The sequence below is a fragment of the Drosophila ficusphila genome, unplaced genomic scaffold (genome assembly GCF_018152265.1).
Source record: "Drosophila ficusphila isolate 14025-0441.05 unplaced genomic scaffold, ASM1815226v1 contig_791, whole genome shotgun sequence".
Lineage (NCBI taxonomy): Eukaryota > Metazoa > Arthropoda > Insecta > Diptera > Drosophilidae > Drosophila > Drosophila ficusphila.
The window spans coordinates 12,517,639-12,540,341 of record NW_025064737.1 but is presented as its reverse complement, the minus strand read 5'-3'; the positions used below and the strand labels follow the sequence as shown (position 1 = coordinate 12,540,341).

At 40.6% G+C, this 22,703-nt stretch overlaps 1 protein-coding gene across 4 annotated transcripts in view; it reads right to left on the bottom strand.

Annotated features, from left to right (window-relative positions):
* The window catches only part of LOC108087072 (homeobox protein homothorax), a 112,624-nt gene that overhangs the window by 68,694 nt on the left and 21,227 nt on the right, over window positions 1–22,703 (bottom strand). For 3 of the 4 annotated variants that reach the window (XM_043209136.1, XM_043209137.1, XM_043209138.1), the window contains exons 4-6: window positions 22,382–22,432; window positions 20,095–20,145; window positions 14,334–14,519 (exon numbers count right to left, since the gene is read on the bottom strand). In XM_043209136.1, coding sequence (XP_043065071.1) covers window positions 14,334–14,519; window positions 20,095–20,145; window positions 22,382–22,432 — 288 coding nt within the window. Of the gene's footprint in view, window positions 1–12,211; window positions 12,432–14,333; window positions 14,520–20,094; window positions 20,146–22,381; window positions 22,433–22,703 lie in introns of those variants that run through there. The other variant, XM_017201963.2, reaches the window with a different exon arrangement.

Genomic DNA, 22,703 nt, shown 5'->3' with positions numbered 1-22,703 from the left:
ATTACCTAACTTCGGAATGAAAAATGGATAATGCAATTAAAAATAATGTATGGTGTCATGGGAATGCTTACTCTGGTATTTAATATACCTTATTCCAATTGAATTGATTTCTAGTTTGAAGAGTTTCTTTTTTATTTTGTTGACTGTACTAAAACCAAGACCGATCTAGGAACAATTCTATCTCTCTGAAGATCCTAATCTTTATGTTAGTTTTTTTTTTGCCGAGTGTAAGTAAGTCTTTCCATTGCCGCTTTCTCTCTCGCTCGCTCGTTCTGCCCACAGTCAATTGAAATTCTACGCATTCCAACAAACAACAAACAAATGCAGGCACACAGATACACAAGCACACGCACACAGAGACACTCGCAGACATACAGACAGTTGCATATAGAATTCTCAATTGCTTTCGCATCATTACGTCTGCGAACAATTTATTTTTATAAAAGCGATGCGAAGCGAACGCCGCCAGTCCGAAGTTGGCGTCATCATCATCATCGCCAACCGTCGTTTTCCCTGCATTTTCCCTCTATTTTCCCTGCACTGCATTTTCCCGCTCCTCAGCGAAGCGTTTGCGTTCGCGTTGGAAAGTGCTGGGGAAAATTGAAGGAAAATAGTGAGGCATGAAAGCGGCGTAAAGAAATCAAATAAATTTTATTGTACAAAAGCAGCAACAAGCAGCAAGCCCAAGCAAAACAATCATTGAGCCTGCTAGGCTGTAAATAGTTTACAGTTCTCTGCGGTTGCTCACACTTTTCCTTTGCCCGCACTGCAATCGATCGCAAAATTTCCCCCACTTTTCCGCGCTCTTTGGTTTTTCATTCCCTAGTTTTTCTTTCTTTCTTTCCTTTTTTTTTTCGTTTTTTTGTTGTATTGTAAACAATTCTGTTGGCGGCTGGCGGCCACATCATCATCATCATCAGCCAGGCGGCCTAGCTAAATGGGTGTTGAGTGCAAAGTGTTTGTATTGCCACAGATTCCCCGATTCCCCGCCATATCCCCCCCGCAATATCACATCAGCATCGGCCGACATATAGCCCCATCGATCCCCACTCTAAAGGCGAATGCAATATGGCGTGGCTGCCCCGATCTCGATCTCGATCCCTATTCTGCATCTGCATCTGCAAATGCATCTGTATCTGCATCTGCATCTGCAAATGCATCTGAATCCGTATCGGAATCTTTACCCCGACCGTGTTAAATGCTCGATAATTTTCGTGTGCATACTTCTCGCCTTGCGGGATTTGTCCCCTTAATTTGGCAGAACTCAGTTGTATTTCCTGTTGATTGTTAGCCGAATTACTCTTTGTCTTGTTTCAAATTAGCCATTTTATTTCATTCTCGCTTGGGGTTTTCATATAGCGATTTATTCATTGAATTAAACTTGCAATTACTTGTAATCATTCTGTGGCCAATTAAAAGTTTCGTTTCATTCTTGTTATTTGCTTATTTGTTCGTTCATTTAAAATTATTTTTATAACCATTGAATTCTGATTTGTTTGGTTCCTATTTTTTCTTCGCACACTTTGTATTTTGTTTTGTGTTTAATTATTGCTTAAATTATATATTTTTAACCGTTTTTTTCGTGTTTTGTTTGAATTTTGAGAGGTTGAGCGCTGCAGACTTTTGTTCGGCGTTCAGTTCCTTACTTTATTATTATTATTTTTCGATTCTTTTCGGGTCGCAGCGGGAGATGCATCTTTTGTGCTCTGGCTGCTGCTTCTTGATCGCTTTGTGTGTCTTTTTAATTTTATGTCTGGCCTTGTGCTTTTGCCAAAAGGGAGGAGGCTGAAAACGGAGTTTTTGGAGCTGACACTAAAAATACGATTTTAAAATACGAAAAATTCGAATTCGATGTGGGGCCGGGGCCCCAGTGAAGAAATCATACAAAGGCCATGGCCAAAAGCCAGAAAAACATCGTCTCGCTGCTCTTTTTGAGATTTTTCATAATTTTGCGCTGCTGACCACAAAAAGGCTGCAACAACACACGGCAACGACCACCATGTTAACGACTTTTGGCTCAGACTCTGGGCATCATCATCATCATCATCGTCTTGGTTGGGCTGGGCTCCCCCTCCCCTTTCCCCCTCCCATTTCTACATTGTCTGCCGGATCGTTTCCTTAACTTAACTTAACGTAAAAGTTTCATTTTCGTTGCCTTCGCAGTGATACCAAAAGGCAGGAACCGAAATGAGGCTTTGTCCAGAAAGCGAACCTCGCGAAGCTGCAACAAATGAGTTTCTTTCTTTTTTTTTTTGCCCTGTTTTTATTTTTTTTTTTTTTTGGTTTTTGGTTTTTGCTTTTTGCTGCACCCCTCTGATGATTTTTGAATTGATTTGTGTTGTTAAATATTAAATTCTTATAAGTCATTTGCACTCGGCTTGGGTCTTGGGGCCCGGAGCTCTCGGCTCTGGTAGCTTTGTGTTGGCTCCAAAATGACAGACAAGACGGCTTGGCTTGCTTTGGTTCGGTCCGAAGACCTCCCCTTCCCCTCCCCTCCTCTCATTCCCCACCGATCCCCCCACGTATATATCATTTACACTCGGCCAACTCGGCGAAGCTGGCAATTGGAAACGGAATCGAATTCGGAATCGAGTCCCAGAGCCACGGACTCAGTCAGACATTCAGTCAGTTCACAGCGGTCGGTCGGCCAAAAATGGCAACGGGGCAGCATCCCAACCCATCTCAGATATATACCTCCGATCTCCCCCATATTCCCCCTTCCCACCTTCCATCCAATCCATTCGATTTTTCGGGGAGGGGCACTGCTAGGTGGGGAGCCTGCTGGCTCAAACAGAAATTATATTGCCAAGGTGTTCTCCTGCACATTGCTGGGTGCCTTAATTTTCTCGTATTTTTATAATTTTAATTAACATTGCTGGGGCGCTTAAAGATTGCAATTCGATTTTAACACAATCGGAGCGTTAAATACAGTCATGCTTCTTTATGGCAAACATTAACGTCACGTTGATGAAAAGGTATAACCGATTTTTATGATTCAAGTACGTGAATAAATGATGGATGGAATAGCCATTAAATTCCAATAAAATTTGGACAATAAAAGTGATTAATTACTTGACTTATATGAAAATTTACAAATTTTTCAGTAGAATTCTAAGATGTGTTAAGTTACATAAAAACATTAACATAAACTTAGATTTACTGCTTGACAAATTGCAAATTAAGGAAGTAGGACTGTGTCTTGAATTTTTCGAGTCTCTGATTTCATATGAAGCTGCAGTTTTATTGCCATTTTATGGCATTTTATTAATGTTTGTCGTGGCGCGGAGACAGACTTTCTTCGGCGGGAAAAGGAAAGGGAAGTTGGGGCCTCGAAAACATTCAATAAACACTCACGCAGTGCACAAAATGGACTTTAAACAAGTGCCACATGAAGTCTGGAAATTTATATGGGGAGCTTTAAGTAAGTCTCCAGCTGCTGTTGCTGCCGTCTTCAGCTGTCTCCTTCTTTCTTCCGCAGGCTGCTTCTTTCTTCTTCTGGTTCCTCGGCAGCTCGTTTCGGTTGCATTCATTACAAGCGAGCCAAAGGTTAACATGCAACGAACGAACGAACGAACGGCAACACAGCAACACAGCAACATAGCAGCACAGCAACACAGCAACAACGGCAACAGCAACACTAACAGCAACAACAACATTAACAAGACAACAGCAACAACTGCTAAAAAGCTTAAATTTCACAACACGCTTCGAGAGACAGACAAACACACAGCATCAACGTTCGTCGTCGTCGTCTCTCAACTTTTGCGTTTGAGCATTTAAGTGCCAATTAATAACAATTTTTATGAACCGAAGAAATAGTTGACAACACGGCATGGCTTCTCGTCTCGTCTCGGCCCGTCTCTGGGATGAGCGTTGCATGCAACAAGCAACATGCAACACGAGCGTCTGGCCAGCCAAACCTCATTTGAAAACACATAATATCGTACACTTTATGAACAATTATTATATAAGTTTTATTAGCTGCGCATCCGCGAGGCAAAAGGAAGCAGAACCGCGCGAGACTCTTTAATTAATTTGTGATTTTTCTGCATCAGAAGCTGCTGATGTTGCACCACAATACAGCAGCAACATCTAGGCTGGCAGCAACTTCTAGGAGCAACACTAGAATTATAAGCTGTTCCAGCAGCAACGTTTAGCGTACCGGCCACTTAAGAAGCTGACGAACAGCATAAGTTGCAGTATCAGCTACTTTTACAGGAAGAAATGATTGGAATTAAATGCTTGAGATGACAAACCGGATTGATATCAGCTAAAATAGATATGGCTTAAGAACGGTTAAAATATTGCAAGTCAAATGTCTGAGCTGAGTGCATTAAAATATATACAGAAAAGATGCGTTTCTTTTTTAATTTTTTTCATAAGTACCCCAGCAATACAAATATTTATATTTAGAAAGGCAATAAATTGATTTAAAATCCATAACCATCGGCAATAAAAACATTATTACTTTGCAAGATCAACATCAAATAAAATTGCAGTAAATATAAATTCAACTGACATAAACAGATACATTATTAAAGATTATATAAAAAACATTTTAAATAGAGAATAAGTATATAAAAACTTCTCGTTGATGTATGCCTCCCTCACATTGCTTTCACTATTCAAAAAATATGTTAAAATATATTCATTATAATAGCCATTACCACCAGAAGCAGGGTAAAGTCTACCCAACTGGCCCGCGGCATTAGGGCCCATTTATGCCGGCTTATTGACAGAAGCAAAAGTCCGCGAAGGAAACCCAATAAGCATACGAAAGCGGAGCGAGACAGGCTGACTTTGAAACATTTGGCGACATTAATATGATTTAATGCGTTAATTAGCGCCCGGCAAACAGCATCAGCAACAACAACAACAGCAGGAGAAACAACAACAACAACACGTTGCAGGGGTGCGAAACCAGCAACTTGAGAGCATCTGACGCAAAGTGTTGCCCGCGTTTTCCTCCCGGAAAAGTATGCTATGTGCCGGCTGCCCTCTTTCGAGTATTCCCCAAATCCCCGAAGCGGATTAGTAAGAGCAGAGGCATCCACAATATGAGCGGGGGAAAAGCAGGGGAAAAAGCGGCAAAAGCTGGTGTCTGACTGGTAAAGCCGGGGGTCTGAATTCAGCGCCCCGTGTGCATTGCGTAATTGACGTCAATTTTGTTTTCGCACCGCGCATACCAACGAAAGCAACAGCCACGAAACAAGAAAACACCATCGAACAAAAAAAAATGTTAAGAGGACTGTGAGTGGGTGGTTTCACTCGCAGTTTGCTCGGGGGAAATCCAATACCCGACCGAGAAAATAATTTGCCAAAATATAGAAACTGTGTCGCCGTGCAGAAATATGCAGAGATATTGAAAACTTGAGGGCCGGGCCAATAAACAGGAGCTACGACAATCTCCGAAGGGGGCGGCATGGCATCATATTTCATTTATTAGCAGCGAGCGTGGCAGGCATTTTTATTTATTCCTTATAATGCCGGGCATATGTGGCCCAAATGGGAATTGCCTCAGCGGATAAGCAGCCAGCCAGGCACTCAGTTGAACTTGGAGAAATGCAGAGAAGCACTCGCAGAGAGTTGGAGAAACACGGGGGAGAATTCTAGGGGCTGAGTGCTTGGGAAGTAAAAGTAGCTTAGAGATTTATGCGGCATTTGTTCCATTGAAATTTTCTGTTAAGCTGCACTTAGCAGCTCTCCAAACTTTTTGGTTAAATAAAAGTTGAAGTTAAGAAATTACGGGGGTTCCCAAGGAGTTTTTGTATTGGAAAAATAAGTTGAAGTGGACTATTACAGGTTATGTTTTATTATAAATTCAAATAGCAAACTAGGCCAATTTTTTTAAGGATATCTGTATAAAGGAGTAGAGTTCTGTGGCACGTGCGCTATTAGATATGCAATAAATTATTTTTGGCTAGTTTCTGCCCTTCGTTGGATACTGCGGAATTTGCTAAGCTGCCTGCAAATTATAGAAAATCCCCCCAAAGACGCCGAGATGTGGGGATAAAGAAAAAGCCAATGTAAGCAATAAGCAGGAACACCATTATCTAATGCTCGGCGCGCCATTCAGGCATAAAGCCGACCCCCGCCACCAACTGCCAGGATTTCCTCGTGGAAAACTTCTTAGGCCCGAAAATAGTGCGCAGGAAATAAAGCACAAAAGGGCAATAAAAATTGCTTCTGCTGCTGCCCCCGCACACAAACAACTTTTGGGGCAGCCGACTGACTATTTTGTAGATGCTGGCCGCACAGCTTCCGGGCCAATAGAAATGCCAGTGGAACAACAAAGGCCAAGAGCCACCCTTCCGAATAAGCCAAAATCCAGGACTGGGCCTAATGGCCAAGGCAAACAGACATCCACAGACACTCAGACATCCAGATAGGCAGACAGACGGGGAAATACAGATAGAAATGGAGACGTCGCCAGCAGCGGGTTTAAGTGCAAGTGATTTATGTCCTCGGAGATGTGGGCGAAAATCATTGGAGTGAGTCAGAGCCAGAAATTAGCCGAAAAAGCCTGGCCAAAGCCAGAGCCAAATTGCAATTTGTGGTACGAAAATCAATCAAAAGTTGAATGAGCAAAAAAGTAGGCAGTGCATCAAATATGCAACATAATTTATAAATAAATAAAAATGCAGAGGAAATAGTTGGCTTTAAGAAAATGGATTTCTGAAACAAATATCCCACATTTTCCCTTTTGCAAAATCAAACATTTGCGTTCTGCGGGAAAAGGGTTAAGAGACTTGAGCTAAATTCAATTAGCGGCGGTCAGTGGCTACCCTTTTTGATATTTGAATCATAGGAAATAGATGCCCTTCAAGCGGGATTCGATTACACTTTACAAGTGGTCAATACGGGCTAAGCGGACTTACGGGGCCCCTTTTATATATACTCTGTGGTCAGTTGCGTGTTGGTAATTGAAAAGCACTCAATGGGGTCAAAGGGATCGGGAAGGAGAATGAGCAGCACATGGCGGGGGTAGCTGATCCGATGATAGGATCAACTGCTGACTAATCGAGTTTAAAACAAGCGTAAATTGTCCTGGCCTTTCCTTTTGATATTCGAGCGGACTTCAGTGGCGTTACTTGCGGTGCCAAGTGCAGCGAATACGCCGGGTAATTAATGGTAATTGTTCAGAGCTCAGCTGAGCTCCCACATAGGGCTTCCCTCAGGTGAACAGGGCACAGAAAAAAGCCAGAAAAAAAATAAATAAAAACCCTGGAGAGGTGCTGCATTTGCCTAATGACACAAAAGTAAACCGTCCAGCGGACTTTGTATAATTTCCCCCGCCTTTTCGCTAAGCTCTTAAACCGATTTGCAGCTTAGTTGAATGGCCAAGAGATAGAACGAGGAGTGCAAAAATATTTCACAAAGCCAAAACACGCAAAAAATGAAACCGAAAACTGTGTTCATTGGAAAAAATGCTTTTGGCCAAGACAAAGACAGTGTGTTTTTTTGGTGCCTTGTCTTGTGGCATTTTTACGGCATAAATTTCCATTGAATTGATACTTTTTGGCCGGGACTCCACCGCTCCTCCCTCGATCGCCAAAAAAATCAACAAAAAAAAAAAGGGTTGACACAATCAGGTAGAGTATTTCCTCCTGTCGGCCGCCGTCCTTTGAAGGCAACACTTGAGCAGCGAAGTTTCATTAAGATTTCAAAAATGTTTTTGCCCAGCTTCTACGATTTCCTGGAACTGAGTAAAACGATTAAATTGAAAATATTCTATAAAATGTTTACGACTAGGAATTAACTTTGTGGGCAAAAGTTTTCATTTGTTTCTTTTTTCTTCTGATAGTCATAAAATCGAAGAGCCGTCAGTTTGGCATGTCTTTTCACGCCACCCGAAGATGTTTGTGACCCAAAAGGTATCGCATTCAACGCTTTTGAGTCCGTGCAATTCCCCTGGCGAAACCAAATTCTGATCAAAAAATTTGCTGTCGAAAGCTAACACAAAACAGCAACAAAAAATGAGAACATCAGATCAGCCGCAGACGAAATCTTGTGGCAACTGCATTGAAACATTAGCAGTGATGACATTTTTGCGGTCACCCCCTGTCCACCCATCAAAATTTCGTCTGTGGATCGTCTGCTTTTGTTGCTCTTTTTGCTTTTGCTGGTCGAGGGGCAGAGAAATTCCTGCCAACGCGACACTTCATACATAATAACAAAAGATCGTCGGATCACAGGGGCAAAATCGTCAAGCTGGCATGACTTTCGGGTTTGCTAAATACCCTGTAACTAAAAAGTATATTTGCAAAGCGCTAACCACAAAATTGGGAGGTGATAGGTCTTAAAAGTGTTTCTTCTTCAACTTTAATCAAAATACATAATGTGATTATAATACCCCACTCTGCTTTAATAAACTAATTTAATACCCATCTCTTAAGTTAATTCCCCGAGGGTATATATTAACTCGTTCTCTAGAGAAAAACGATCAAGCTTTCGGTTTTTTTGGGGCCTTTGGGAAGCGGGCATTTGTAGGGCTTTCGTGGCCTGTTGGCTTATTAATTGTAGCCTTGGACTTGGCGATGGTCCGTCTTTGTTTCACAAATGAATGCACAAATTTCGGGACAAGTCGGCTCTGCGGTTTCGTTTGTGCCACAAAACGCAGACAGTATGACGACGCCGAAAGCCGCAAAGGCCAACAAAACAAACAAAAAAGCAGCACATAAAAGTAAATTATAAGAAAGCAATCCTTTGGCTAACTCGTATTTCGGCCCAAAAGTCTCGAGGTGAGAGTGCGGCTAATGAGCCAAAGCCAGAGCCATCGTCTTGGATCCTTTGATATCTTTTTCTCGTACTTCTTCATCGGACGTTTTTGTTGGGTCTTCGATTTCAAAACCAGTTGGAGAGTTTTGGAAAGGGAGTGGATTGACTTAATGCCTCTAAAATTATAGGTTACTTCGCGCTGCCTGGAAAATTGTGTTCGTTTGTTTTGGGGCGTTGCTCGAGAAATTAATACAAAATCCGAACAGCACGAAAGAGCATTTTCTTCGGGGGGAAAATGCCTTCGAATTGGTTTGACTTTGAGGAGCCCAGTAAACACGCCCCGGGCAATCACGCAAAATGCCAAATTACATGTAGCCACCATTAAGCGAACGAACTCATCTAACACGCACCCAAAAAAAAAACCCAAGGGAAAATGAAGCCCGGTCGAAAAAAAAGAGTCATGTAAGGTGTTTCACACACGTTCTTTGCCTTCGTGGCAGCTGTCCGATCCGATCGGGTTCACTGCTCGAATTTCAGAGATCTGGCGCACTTATCCAGAGATCCCTGCACCGCCGACACTCGAGAGGAGGCAGCACCCCCAATTCCGGATTCCGGATCGAAAACCTCCCTCTGCAACTTAAGCGGCTTACACGTGCCGCCGGTTTCTGCCTTTCAACTCGGGTAATACGAGCCGGACTCCTCTCAGCTTACACCCGCTGTTAATGGAACAGGAGCCAGAGTTATGTCCAGTTTCGAGTTCCTGAACAGGCCAAAATATCAGACATCTCGGTCAGAAATTCGTAATTAAAAAGTTATAGATTGGGGGATAGTTCACAAATGTTATAATTACATTTTCAAAGATTTGTAAGAAGAATAAAGATATATTTGGGTAATATTTTTAAGAGATAAATTGTTATTTAAATGGTTTTAAGAAAAGTAGTATTATTATAATAATAGTATGAGCCCTATTCTGCGTTGAAAGTCACAAAATCTTTAGTATATATCACTCTCATCAAGCTCAATTTAAGCAACTGAGTAAGACTTCCCTGAGGTCATTTCAGGTTTTCCTGAAAACCTAAGGAAGGTTATACCATCGCTCACAAAGATCTTGAGGATACGTAGAACGATTTCAAACGCGGCTGAAAAGTAGAAGAAGTCCCTAAGGGATACAAATAAATCCATCTATAGAGCTTGCCAATCTGAAACCCAACAAATGTTGGCAGATTGATCTAAAATTGGAAAAGTTTCGCAGCTTTTTTCAGTTCAGCTTAGAATGGTCATCCTTCTTTGGGTTTTCGATCGGCAGAAAGTCCATTCGTGATGATAGTTTCGTACTAAATCCAGTTCCATTCCGCTTGAAGTCCTATAATCCTTTCACGCTTATATACTAAGGTAGTCAGAAAAAAATCGATTTCAGTTTGTTTTATACTTTTCAAATATATTTTGGTTTTTTTGTTGTTTTTGTTTCTTCGTTTGTTTCATATATTTATTGGCTAACTCTTTAAACTTTACTCTGTAGTTCTTTTTTGTTTTTACTTAATCCTTCTGGGTTTTTGTTTTTCCTTGTTTTAATTATATTATTAGTATACATATAAATAATTAAAAATATTACATTAAAATGTATTCGTATATCGTATAGAAGTTGCTGGTTGTTTTTGTTGTTGGATTTATATTTTACTTTTCTTTCTTCTCTCATTTTTTGATTGCGTTTTCTTTCCTTCATTTCTTATAACATTTACTTTCATTTTACAATTTTGCTAAAAACTAAATAAAATGTTTTGTTTGTAAAAACAATAATAATAATTATTAAAAAATGTTTGCTCAAATTATTGTTAATTAGTTTATTTATTTTTTATTTTAAAAATAGTAAAAAGCAAAAAAGCGCCTTCTTTCGATTTTTAAAACATATTACGTATATTTTTTGCATCATTTTTTAATTTTAGTGTTTTTTATTATTATTTTTACTTGTGTTATATTTTTATAAAATATCACCTAAAGCAATTACGTATTTCAGTTTCAGTATTTTGTGTTTGTATTTTAAGTTTATTTTTACAATGCAACAATAAAAAATTTTGCTTCTCTTTTTAATTTTTGTATTTTTTTGGTAGCAAAACATTTAATACAAAAATCATTAAAGAATAATATTTAACGAAAATGCAAAAAGCTCACACAAAAATCATAGGAAACAAAGTGTTCATCTTCGTGTTTTCTCTCCTTTTTTGCAACAATGTTTTGTTTTGTTTTTAACTAAATAGCGGCGAATTATGCTAACAGAAAAATTATTACATAATTACAGCAATTTTTCAAGTTTAATTTTAGTTTCTTACATACAATTTTAGTTTTTTTTCTGGGTTTGAGACAAAGTACAACAACTATTTTAATTTTTTTTGTTTGCAAATTTGTTTTAAATTTTGCAAGAAAGTTTTTGTTTTGTAGTTTTGAAAAAATAGTACAAAAGCTTTTCACGTTGTTGTCGTTTAGTTAGTTGGCTATAATAAACCGCTGGGAATCGGTTCGACTATAGTCTAAGTATACAAATGACTGCCCATATAGCTGAAGAACTGCGACCGACCGATCGCAGTTCGATTTAAGTACATTTTTGTAGTTTGTTGGTTTAGTAGTCTACAACTCAAAATAGTAGTAGAAATTAGCAGTAGAAAGTGTTTGTTTGTTGGTTTTGGTTTCTAGAAGAAGGGATTGCTGCTAACGTTTCTTTTTTTTCGTATCTTTGAGTTTCGATTGCATACAACTCCTAAATTGGGGAAATCGGGGGACTGACTAAGAACTATATAACGTACGCTATAGTATACAATTGGGGGAGGGGAGCGAGGGGTCTCTAAGTTTCTCGGCTGCTCTCTAATTCAATTAAATTACATTAGCTTTCTCTCCTCATTTATATTTATTTAATAATAATAGTATCGCGTAGTTTTCGATTTGCTTTAGTAAATGCTTAAAGTTTGTTTAGTTTGTTTTAGTTGTTGCTGTTGATTTACGTATATCATTGTTCTTGAAAGTTTATCGGCTCATTTAAAATGTCGTTCGTATAGGCGCATTGCAATCCTCAATTAATTAAATTAACTTTAAGTTTTTTTTTCGTTTTTGTTTTTATTCAATAAACAATAAAGTTTTATTCGTATACTTTGCATTTGAACTCAGGTTTGGGTTTCTTTTCTGGTATCTCTTTTTACGTATATGCGTTGCATGATGAGAGTTAAACAAAAAGATCAACGAAAATAGGTTCGTATTTTCATTTAGTTTTTTAGTTTTTTTTTTGCATTTTCTTATTATTTGGCAAGTTCTCTCCGGTGTTGTAAAACACGCGCAGAGAAAAAGGACGTTTTGTTTTGAAAAATCGTATACACGTTTGCTAAAGTGAAAAACTCCCGAAAACATAGAGAAAACAATTTGAAAACTAAGCATAGAAAATATGTTTAGAAGTTTCTAGGAATTAACTATAATCTTAGCGTTCGTTTCTCTCTCATTATTTTTTCACTTGCGAGTGAACTTCGTTAAGCGCAGCCTAGACTGGATTTAGTTACAAACTACATGGCTAAGCGTTATATCTATATTAGATAGACCTTTCAGTTGGTTTTAAGAGAACTGTTTGGGGGACTCGAGGGGTAAAAGGCGGGGCGGGACTAGAAGTCCGCCTCGTGTTTGATGCGATAGCTGGCATAGGTCTCCTCCAGCGGTGAAAAGTCTTGGGTGCTGGGCTGTGATCATTTTCCAAGTAATTGGCACAGATTTACGTAAGAATTTTCGTAGGATAGATAGAGAGAGATTTTAGAAATGCTGGGGTATATCTGTGTCTGCTGTTATTTATCTGTTTTTGTTATATATTTATTTTTTTTTTGGGCTATGTCAGTGTCTGCTTGTTGCTGTTGTTGTTTTTGTTGTTTTTCAGAGAGGAGGGACGGGGGATGTCAAGTATTTACAAGTTTACAAACTCAAAAATCGATAAGCGGACTTATCGATCCCACTGTCTAAGTGACCGTGCCTGAGTACCCAAAGAAAATCAGGGCAGAAAAGTCAGGCCAGCTCTCGTATATCGTATCATATCAGTATACATATATAATATATGCGTATTGTGGGTATTTATATATAGTTTCTATATAGAACTCTATATAGAGTTATGTGCATATGTAAAATTGTTAAAAATTGGTTAGTTTTGGGGTTAGTAAACTTTCTCATAATATAAGTTCATTACTTGTTGGTTGGTTGTTTTTTTTTTTTGGGTGTTCAGTGTGGGTTAAGTAAAGAAAAATAATCAAAAATAGTTGGTTAATGGTGTGTGTGAGTGTTGGGTTTTTTGTTAATAATAATTAATAATATATTGGCGAGCTATATGGGCCTCTTGCAAAAACGAAGTTCTGGAACATTGTTCATTGTTGTAATTTAGTTCTCGATTACTTTATGCTTTTCTTATCTGGCTTTTGTTTCTTTAGTTGTTGGTACTTTTTACAAATTAAGCGAAATTGTTTGTTGCTCTAATTATTGTTGCTCAGTTGCTTTTGTTCATTTTGTTTGTCTGTTCGTCTGTTTATCTTTATCATTTACAATCTGCTCGAGATATTTAAGCTGATGTTTGTGTTTACGTGTTTCATGTTTTTTTTTTTTTTTTTTTGAAAGGGACTGAGATGAGCTGGGAAAGCACGCGTTGTTAGACGCGGCTGTCCTCAGCGCTTTGGAACTTAAATTTATGGCATTTACTGTACTGTACAGAGGAGAGCAAACAAATTCTGGCCGGTGGCAGCGGTGGCAACATCACTGGGTATCCGTATCCGTGCGATACATTCGGTCTCGTTCGCTTATTCGTTAGTTCGTTATGTTTTTTGTTTTTTTGGCTGTATTTCAGTTCGTGGTCGTCGGGTCGTTTGTGTTTTCGGTTCGGATTTGTGGCCGAAGCCTCTTGGAAGCTCGTTACGTCGCTAGTACGTCACTCATGTCGTTTACTGTCCTCGTATACAGCTGCTTCTGCTGCTGCTGCTGCTGCAGGTCGGCGATGTTGCTGCCGTGCTGCCGCTGCTGCATGCTGCATGTTGCATGTTGCCGCCGTAGATGTTGCTTCTGCTGCTCCGGCAAGGGAATTCCTCTGCTCTCCTTTTCGCTTGACTTTAGCTCTGTTCGTTCTGTGTGTTTTTGAATTTAATATAGTAATAGTTCATTTATTTCTCTCAATTCGCTTTCTCAATCTGACTAATTTACAATGTGTGTGTGTGGGTGTTTCGTGTGTGTTCATAATGACGTACAACTTCTTCTGCGTTCGGATTTGGATTTGAATTCATCAATATTAATATTATCATGTTTGTCTCGCACAAAGTGAATTAATTTTACTTAATTTGCTTGTACAGTGTGCAGCAACATTCTTTTCTTAACTTTCTTTTCTTTTTCTTTTGCGTTTCTTTTTTTTCGTGGTTATCGTTCGGCTTTTCGCTCGATTGGCATTTCGTATTGATTGATCGCAATTATTATTATTGATTCATTTAATCCCAGGGCATTGTGAGCACCCGCTTCGTTTTTGCAAGAAGGTCGTTATCGTACTACGAACATGGGTGCACCACCGCATTGTAGCTCGCCAATATAGGACCATGTGCTCCCGCGAAGGGGGTACTCACAACGTCTGGTGTACTAGCTCCATCGGTGTGCGATGTGGAGTCGGCGTTGCTGCGCCCTTCTCCGTTCGCCGATCCCAACTCCGGTGGTTTGGTGGTGTCCCGTTCGTCGATCACTAAATCTATTGGCATTTTACCCTTTAAACACGATATATACCGATGACAGAAGTTATCGCATAATTCGTGTACCTGCAACGAGACAACCCCGCGGACAAGGCCAAGAAGTTGGTGGAAGAGAGAGAGAGAGAGAAGAGATCATCAGTTTGAGTCGATTTCTTTTTTTTCTTTTTGGGGGGTGGGCTATGTTTTCTTCACGGGCGGAGGGGGTGCTTTTGCGGGGGGTGCTAATCGCTAAGGGGGTGCTCATCGATATCAGGGGCTTATATCCTAAAGGAAATTCATAAACCTATTTTAATCTAAGGTATTGTTTATAAGGGGATATGGAATAAAAAGAGCAGCAGATGATCGAAGGAGGCATAGCATTTATTTAAAATTAATTTGGAAATATTCCTCATTCCTTTGATCATCTGCTGCTAAGGAATATATCTTATTTTAATTATAAATATGACTAATAAATATGGCATACTTTTCTCTCAATTTAAATGTTCTTTTCTTGATCAATGAGTATCGCTGATATTTATTTTTCACTTATAGCTTATATCTACACTCAAAGCCAGCTCAAACATTGCCTTGCGTAGCGCCATCGCATTCTTGCCCCAACCAGAAACCTGCTTATCCCAGTTGCCTCGATCCCAATCCCCCTTCTGCTCTTCGCCCCTCCCTCGCAAATGGCATGCAAATTGCTTTTGATGCGTTACCTGAAAACTCCAACTCCAACTCCAACTCCGACTGCGACTGGGACTCCATTGCCACGAAGCCATGACCATGATGATGGCACTCAAAAATGGCTGAGGCAGCGGCTTTAGCTCTAACCAAGGCCCATAAATATGCATAGAGGTACGAAATAATGCACTGGCCGAAAAGGAAGTGGCCGGCGAACGAGGCAGGCAGCTTAGCCCCGGGGCACACTTTCAGCCAAATAACCCAGCCAGCCAGCCAGCCAGCTAACCTGGCCAACCAACCAGGCCAACAAACCAGCACAACGGACAGCGGACAACAACGAGGCAGCAACATGAGACAGCAGCACGTGCAACACTCGCATTAGCAACATGGAGCGAAGATCGCTGGCGTCAGTGGGAAAAGGGCCCACGGAGACTTGGCCAACAGAATGCGTTTTTAAGGCCCTGTTATGTGTGTGTGTGTTTGTGTGTGTGTGTGTGATAAAACAAATGCGATAAGGCCAAAGTGAGTGTGAGTCAGGCATATATGCAAATATGCAGCAACAAAGAGAGGAATGCAGCCGCCGCCACGGCTAAAAAGAAATTAATTGCACTGAGCCATGGCTGGCAGACACAACAGCAACACCAACTACAACAGCAACAGCAACACCAACAGCAGCAACAGCAACAACAACAGGGTGCTCCATTTAACCGGGGCCAGGCATTTAATTTACGAAAAAGTGCGCGTTGCTTATGCAAATTGTTTGTTGCTGCTGCTGCTGCTGTGTTGCTGCTGCTTCTTTTCTTGGCTTGTTTTTTTTTTTTTTTTGCCTGCGAAAGCTGCAACAGCCAGGCTATTAACTTGTTGCCCATTGCCCAAACTTGTCAAACTCGTTTGCAGGCTGCTTTCAATGTTATTGTCACCGAAAAAATATACGCAAAAACCGAAAAACGATGATAAAAAGCAACGGGCAGCAACTGGTTTATGACAGGACAATGTCAAATTTGTCGCCGTCGCTGATAAGGTGCCACAGCAACAGCAACACCAACAGTAACAACAGCAACAGAAGGAGTAGTAGCAGCAACATGTTGCTGGCGGAGTCTCGGTTTTATGATTGCATTTGTAGCTGTCAAACTGACAATAACAATATCCATAAAGCGTGCAATTAGCACGCCAGCAACATGTTGCCGCTGTGGCCGCGCACATGCAACACGAGAGCGCCCACCAAATTGATATGTTTATGCGATGCTGCTGCTGCTGCTGCTGCTGCTGGTGCTGCTGTTGCTGCTGGTTGCTGGTGAATGGTGACTCTGGCCCTTCGGAGACTTGCTGTGGACTTTCGATGCCGGCTGGCTGATAACTTTTGATTAATTTGTCAGCATTGTATGTGACATTTTCGAACGGCTCATTGCGATATTTATGACTGCCAGTGGCCCCCATGTTGCTGTTGCACATGGCTGTTGCTTTTGCTGTTGCTGTCGCTCTTGCTGTTGCTGTTGCACATTGGGTGGGCCCCCGAGCAACAGGGGCGACAGGCGGACATGGACAGCAGCAACAGCAGCAGCAACAACAACAACAGCAGCAACCAGAGGGCGTTGCTTTTTAATGCTGACGCTCATTTGTACATCCTGTTAAGCAAAACTTTTCACAGCAGCTACCATGGCCTTTCCCCCCATTTCCCCTCACTTTTCCTCCATCAGCTTCCTCTGTTCTAATCTCGATGCAAATCGCTCCAATCTGCGCAGTGGTAATTCTCGATTTCCGCTCATAGATAGCTTCACTTACGAGTATTCCCCATCCAAAGTCTCGGCACGCAACCTACAACACACACAGTCTGTCTAACAAGTTTACTCCGCTCTCTGTGACATTTAAATGCGATGCAATTAATCGTAATATGCAAGGCATGAGTGTTGATACTACCTCTTGATATTCTATTTTAGCTATCTGGAAACTATAAAAACTATTAATTTAAAGTTATTCTATTACAAGCTTTGGAATTTCATTATAACTTTTTTGGTTTGGCAATTCTGCAATGAATTCATCTGTATTCTTCTCAACTAGAAAAAAGAATCCCAAAAAACATCATCAGTTGTCTCGACATCCCTCGGCTTGCATCATCCATCGGCCAAAAACCAAAAGTGTACAGCTGTCGATGGCGATGTTGCTGGTGTTTTTAGCCAGCGATCCCGAAGCGATCTTGGCCAAGCCATCAAAACAAGGCCCCCAAATGCTGTTGTTTCTGCTGTGCCCCCATGCCGGCATTAACCCAACCGATTCCGATTCTGAATCCGAACCCGAATCCGAATCCGATTCCCCGATTTCGATGCCCCCTGCTGGCGGAGAAGCGTGTGCTTCCAACCCAACGTGTTGTGTCTCGGGATCCGTCTATTTGTCCCACTGTCCATCGGTCGGTCGGTCTGTTTGTCGGTTTGTCCCACCGTCCCACTGTCTGTTTGTCAATTGCAATGCCTGCCTGCCTGCCTGCTTCATTTTTTTTGCTCCCCCTTTATTTTTTGCTGTATTTTATTTTTATTTTTTTGTATTTCGTTTTTTTTTTTTTTGCATGTGACTCTGTGACGAGAATTGTCCGTGCGCTGGGGAGCTAAAAAGCTAAAAAGCTGGAGACTGGGCCCAAAGCCTGGAGCTGCGAGACTCACAAACTGAGAAACCGAGACTGCCAAACCAGTTTTGACAGACACAAGTCTTGAAAACGTCTTTTTAACTGATTCTGTTCGCTGTTGTTGTTTTTAGCAGCGGCAACAAATATGCAGAGATACAGATATACATTTACTCGCTCCCATATAGATGTTGTATATTTTTTTTCCTTCTTTATTATTTTTTTTTTGCAAGTCAACCCGCACATTTTATTTAAGTATATTTTGTATTTCTTTGCAGTTTTTTTGTTCTTTGCATTTATATTTATTTTATACGCCAAAAATCGACCGCTGCATTTTGTTGGCTGCATATAAATGAATGTGTTTTTTTATGCCATACTTTTCTGTTGTTGTTGTTCGATTTTACGTTTTTTGTACAAGTTGCTACAGTTCTTTGTTGGTTTCGTGTGTGTCGCAAGCTGTGTGAGTGACAAATGACAAAACAAAAACCTGTCGTGGTCTCCGCCGCTGCTGTGATGTTGATAAAGATCTTGACTGTTTATTTTTTTTTGCTCTTTTCTGGCTTTCTATACAGGGTGCTGGCTGGCTGCAACAAATTGCAGCTGGCCAACTGACTGACTAACTTGGCTTACTGCACTAGTTTGGTGCTTTTGTTTGCTTTGCGGGCCTAGAAAGCGTTTGGTGATTGACTACTAATTGCACCTTGATTGACTCTTCTTCGTTCGATTCCTTTTCGCTGTCATTAGCCTATATCCATACCCTCTGTATACTAAAGAAAGCAATAGGAAGCTGCATTCCACGGCAAATGACTTTCATTAGGGCTAGAAAATAATTACCCTATCGAAGGTAAATGTTGTGCGTTTAAAATACCGCTTTTAAGAGTATTCTGTGATTATTTTATTCTAATTCCTTTTTTATCTTTCATTAGTGTATTTACCGATAGTTTTGATGTTTTTCTGATTAAACATTTACCAGCTCTACTCTACTATATATTCCCTAAGCGTTCCGTCTTGTTGTGCTTCGTTTTTTTTTGTGTTTGGTTCGTGTAGAATGTTTTGCATAATTTCTTACTTAAGACTTAATTGAAAAAAGAGTGAAGAGCGACTTTCGGACGGGTTTTCTGGCCGGCTTAGCTCTCAAGCTCGGACTCTGACTTAAACTCCGGCTCTGGGTTTCGGTTTCAGTTTCGGTTTCGGTTTAGGTTCGCTCCACGCTTCGTTGCGCATTTGCCTAATTAATTTTCTCAGCACAGCAGCAGCAACAACAACAAGAGGAACAACAAAAAAGACACAACAAAATACTAAAAAGAGGGGGTAGCCGGCATTAATTACGACCACGTTTGAGGAACAACTTCCATTAAGTCACAGAATGAGAGACACGCACCCGAAGCCGCTTGCATATTATTTGAAATTAAAACAAATTAGGCAACCTGTAATTTTTCCATTTAGACAATAAAGTGTCTAATAATCAAGTAGGTGTTGTAGACCCCTCTCAGCATAAAACTCCCCCTCCTCATTAAAAAAAACCCTCGGTTTTAGTTGAAAAAATAATTTATGTGGCTGCGTTATCTAGGAATTATGTTAGAAAATCGAGGGGGAAGTTCTGCAGTCATCACACCTCATGTATCAACAACAAAAGAGAAGCCGAAACCTGAATGCATTCCATTGTTTCTAGACGAAAACTGTTCCTTTTTTATCTTACGCACGAAACTGTAACCGACTACAAAAAAACACCTGCCGCTGGCCAAATATTTGTGGTCTAAGCCACATCCTGTTAACCCCCAACTCCCCTTTCCCCCCCTTTTGACAAATATTTCACTTTGATTGGCAATTATTTCAATTTTCAGCTGCATTTTTTTGCCTTTCTCCTTTAATTTAGACATTTTGCAAGTGTATTAGACCGACTGCAAATATATGACCGCCTGCTGTGGGACTCTACTACCCCCTCCCCCGTTCCCCCTCCCCTCTGTTGCCCCCTTGCAACATGGCTCAATAAAATGTCAACACAAATGTTGGTAATTGAAATGCGCGCCCGTTGGCAACTATTTGCCTGCTTTTTTCGCCCGGCGTTTGGGCCCGGTTTTATTTATGGGCCTGCTGGCTGGAGACTGTGTTTTTGGGTCCTGGGTTCCTGGTTAAACATTTTGGGTGGTCTTTTTGGGGCGTTGATAAATGATTGCCCGACGACTTGGCCCGGCTCGGCACTCTGGCTTTTTCAGTTAATTGCAATGACTAAACAAATGCTGCTTTTCCTCCCCTGATGAGGTTGCACAAACGCAGTTTGATACTAAAGTTACGGCAATGTTTAAGCTGGCTTAAATTGTATAGTATAGTATAGTTAAGGGATATTTCGTGAAAACGGTTACTTACTTTTTCTAATTCTAAAAGGTGAAACCGAAGTACTTGTATTGCTTGCACCATCTGAAAGAAGAAGAAACATAATATAAATTTAGTTATTGTATCAGATTTCAGTTTGAATATTTTTAAAGCATTTTGTTCCGCTTTAGGCGAGTAAACATAATAAAATATTGCTATCAACATTTTTATCGATTGAGTAAAACACTCTAACACCCTCATAAGCACATAACATAAACGTTGAATTTTTGCTGGTGTGACCAGGCCGCTAATTAAAACATCACTTTGACATTTGACATTTTTACGATGCTGCTAACTGCTGCTGTGTGGCCTGTTTGGTTTTGGTTATTGTTGCAGCTACCGCCAGGAATTCCATTTTAACCCAAGACATGCCATAAACATTTTTATAGCAAGGGGTTTCTTTTTATTTCTGCCTCTTCCTTTAAGTGAGTGTTACTAAATGCACTTTTAAATGTTCAAACACGATAGCGGATAGGGGGGCGGTGCACCGAGGGGGGAGTGGCAACCACAGAGTGGCATGCCAAAATGATTTATGGCCAAAGTACGCAGACGCGAGCGGGCCGAAAGATAGACACACGGCCATGGCCAAGACGATCTACGAGGGAAATAGTGGAAATGGGGTAGTGGAAAGGGGAAAGGGGGGAAGGGGGGAGGAACTCGGGGGGTTTTTCAGTGATTTTGTACTACAACTAATAAACTAATCTGCAAGTGCATAAAATTAGGGCCACCAGAGGAAACTCCGCCGTGAGTGAGTGGGTAAGTGAGTGACACATTTACGACTGCCGGCAATTAAAATTAGTTTTGCCCATAATCTCTTTATACTCCGCCAGACTCTCTGCTATATATACACCATGCATCTGGGTTTTATTTTGCCTCTTTTTTCGTTTTTTGTTCATCATCCGACTTTAGCTTAGCTGCTAGCCAATTGCATGGCTCGTTTTGCGCTTTTTTCACTCTTTGCACGCGGCATTTCCGTCTTGATTTACATTCTGCTGGATGCTGCCTCCGAAATGATCTCTTTTGGCCCCTTCACTTGGCCCCTTTCCCCCTCACTTCTGGCCATAAAAATTGTTATGACTCGGCGGTCGAGCAATGCCAGAAAGAAGGAGATGAGGAGAAGGATCTGATGGGCGACTGGTATTAATGCCTTGGATTGGCGGTTAAAGGATCTTAAATGCACATTTAAAAATAATCCATAATTAAAAATAAATATTTCAAACTAATTTTTAAAAAAGGAACTAAAGTTCTCCCCTAGAAAATTCTATTTTGAATTTAAATCCTTGTTCATTTTCAAAAGGGTTTAAAAAAACTTTAATTTCGTTCAATACTTGCTTTAGAAAATAAACATTTCTTATCGATATATTGAATGCTTTATTTTCAGCAACATATCTTCTTTAAGTTCCAGTGCCGCTCTGACTCATTTTGTTTCTTTATTTCTGACTGATCCCCTGAACTGTATCTGCTGTATCTGAGTGCTCGAAATCTCGATGATCTTTTAACGATCATTTCCTTTCGGCAGATTAGCATGAGTTCCGTTCCCCAAAACTATAATAATGCTCCTCGGAGATTTCAGCTCATCATGAGCGGCGATCATGATCATCAGCCAAGGTTGTGCTGCTGGCATTTGCCTTGGATCGGGCCCCCGTTTTCCCCCCTCCCCCTTTTTCCTCCCTCTCCTCATGATAGCGCATGCATATTCTACTGAAGCCAAGACGTTGGCTCCATTGTTGTTATTTTTTGCATTTTTTCCCCATTTTTTTTCCTTTGCACACCCAAGGCTGCAGGCAGCCCATTTAGAGAGTGCAAAAATGTCATATGCATCATTAAATCGTTCTGCTTCATATTGTCGTTCGCTTGGGTTCGTACGCCGCCCCGCCGCTATATGCCCCGATATCGCCGCGACTATATCCCCCGAGAGCAGGAAAGAAACAAAAACAAAATCAAGAGCGAAAAGTATGGCAACGCTGTCCAATAAAATGACTAAACAACTCAGTTCAGTTCGCGCTGGCGAACAAATGCTCATAAATTGCGTTCGTTGCCGTGGCTTTTGCTAAATTCACTGTGATTTATTCTAAATAAAAGAAAATTATTCAATTGTCGTCGTTGTTTTGGGTCAAGGTGATGCACAAACACACACACACACAGCAAAATACAAACAAAAAAATAGCCATGATCTTTGGCTTTGGCAACTTGCTGCCAAGGAGGCTGTGCAACTTTGTTGCCAGCTTTGGTTTGGTTTCTTTATTTTTCTTTTTTTTGTGATTTCTTTTTTTCAACTTACCAGTGAGTCGACTTCGGGATCTGCGGTATAATAGGGTTTCTGTGATCTTATCTGCAAAGAGAAAGAGCGAGGAGGACAATGGTTAGTGAGTGTTAAATATACACGGAGAAAATGCAGAATAATATAAATATTTATTATGATTTAAGTATAGTATGAACACCCAGAGACAGTAATATTAATGTTTAAAAAATCCTTTAGCCACCAGAATTGATTTAGGAATTATTTTGCATTAACTCAACATATTTTTCCCCCAATGTTTAATCTTCTGCCAGCTGTCCTGTCTACAAAGCCAACTCCTCGCCACTGGCCCTCTTCTTTTATG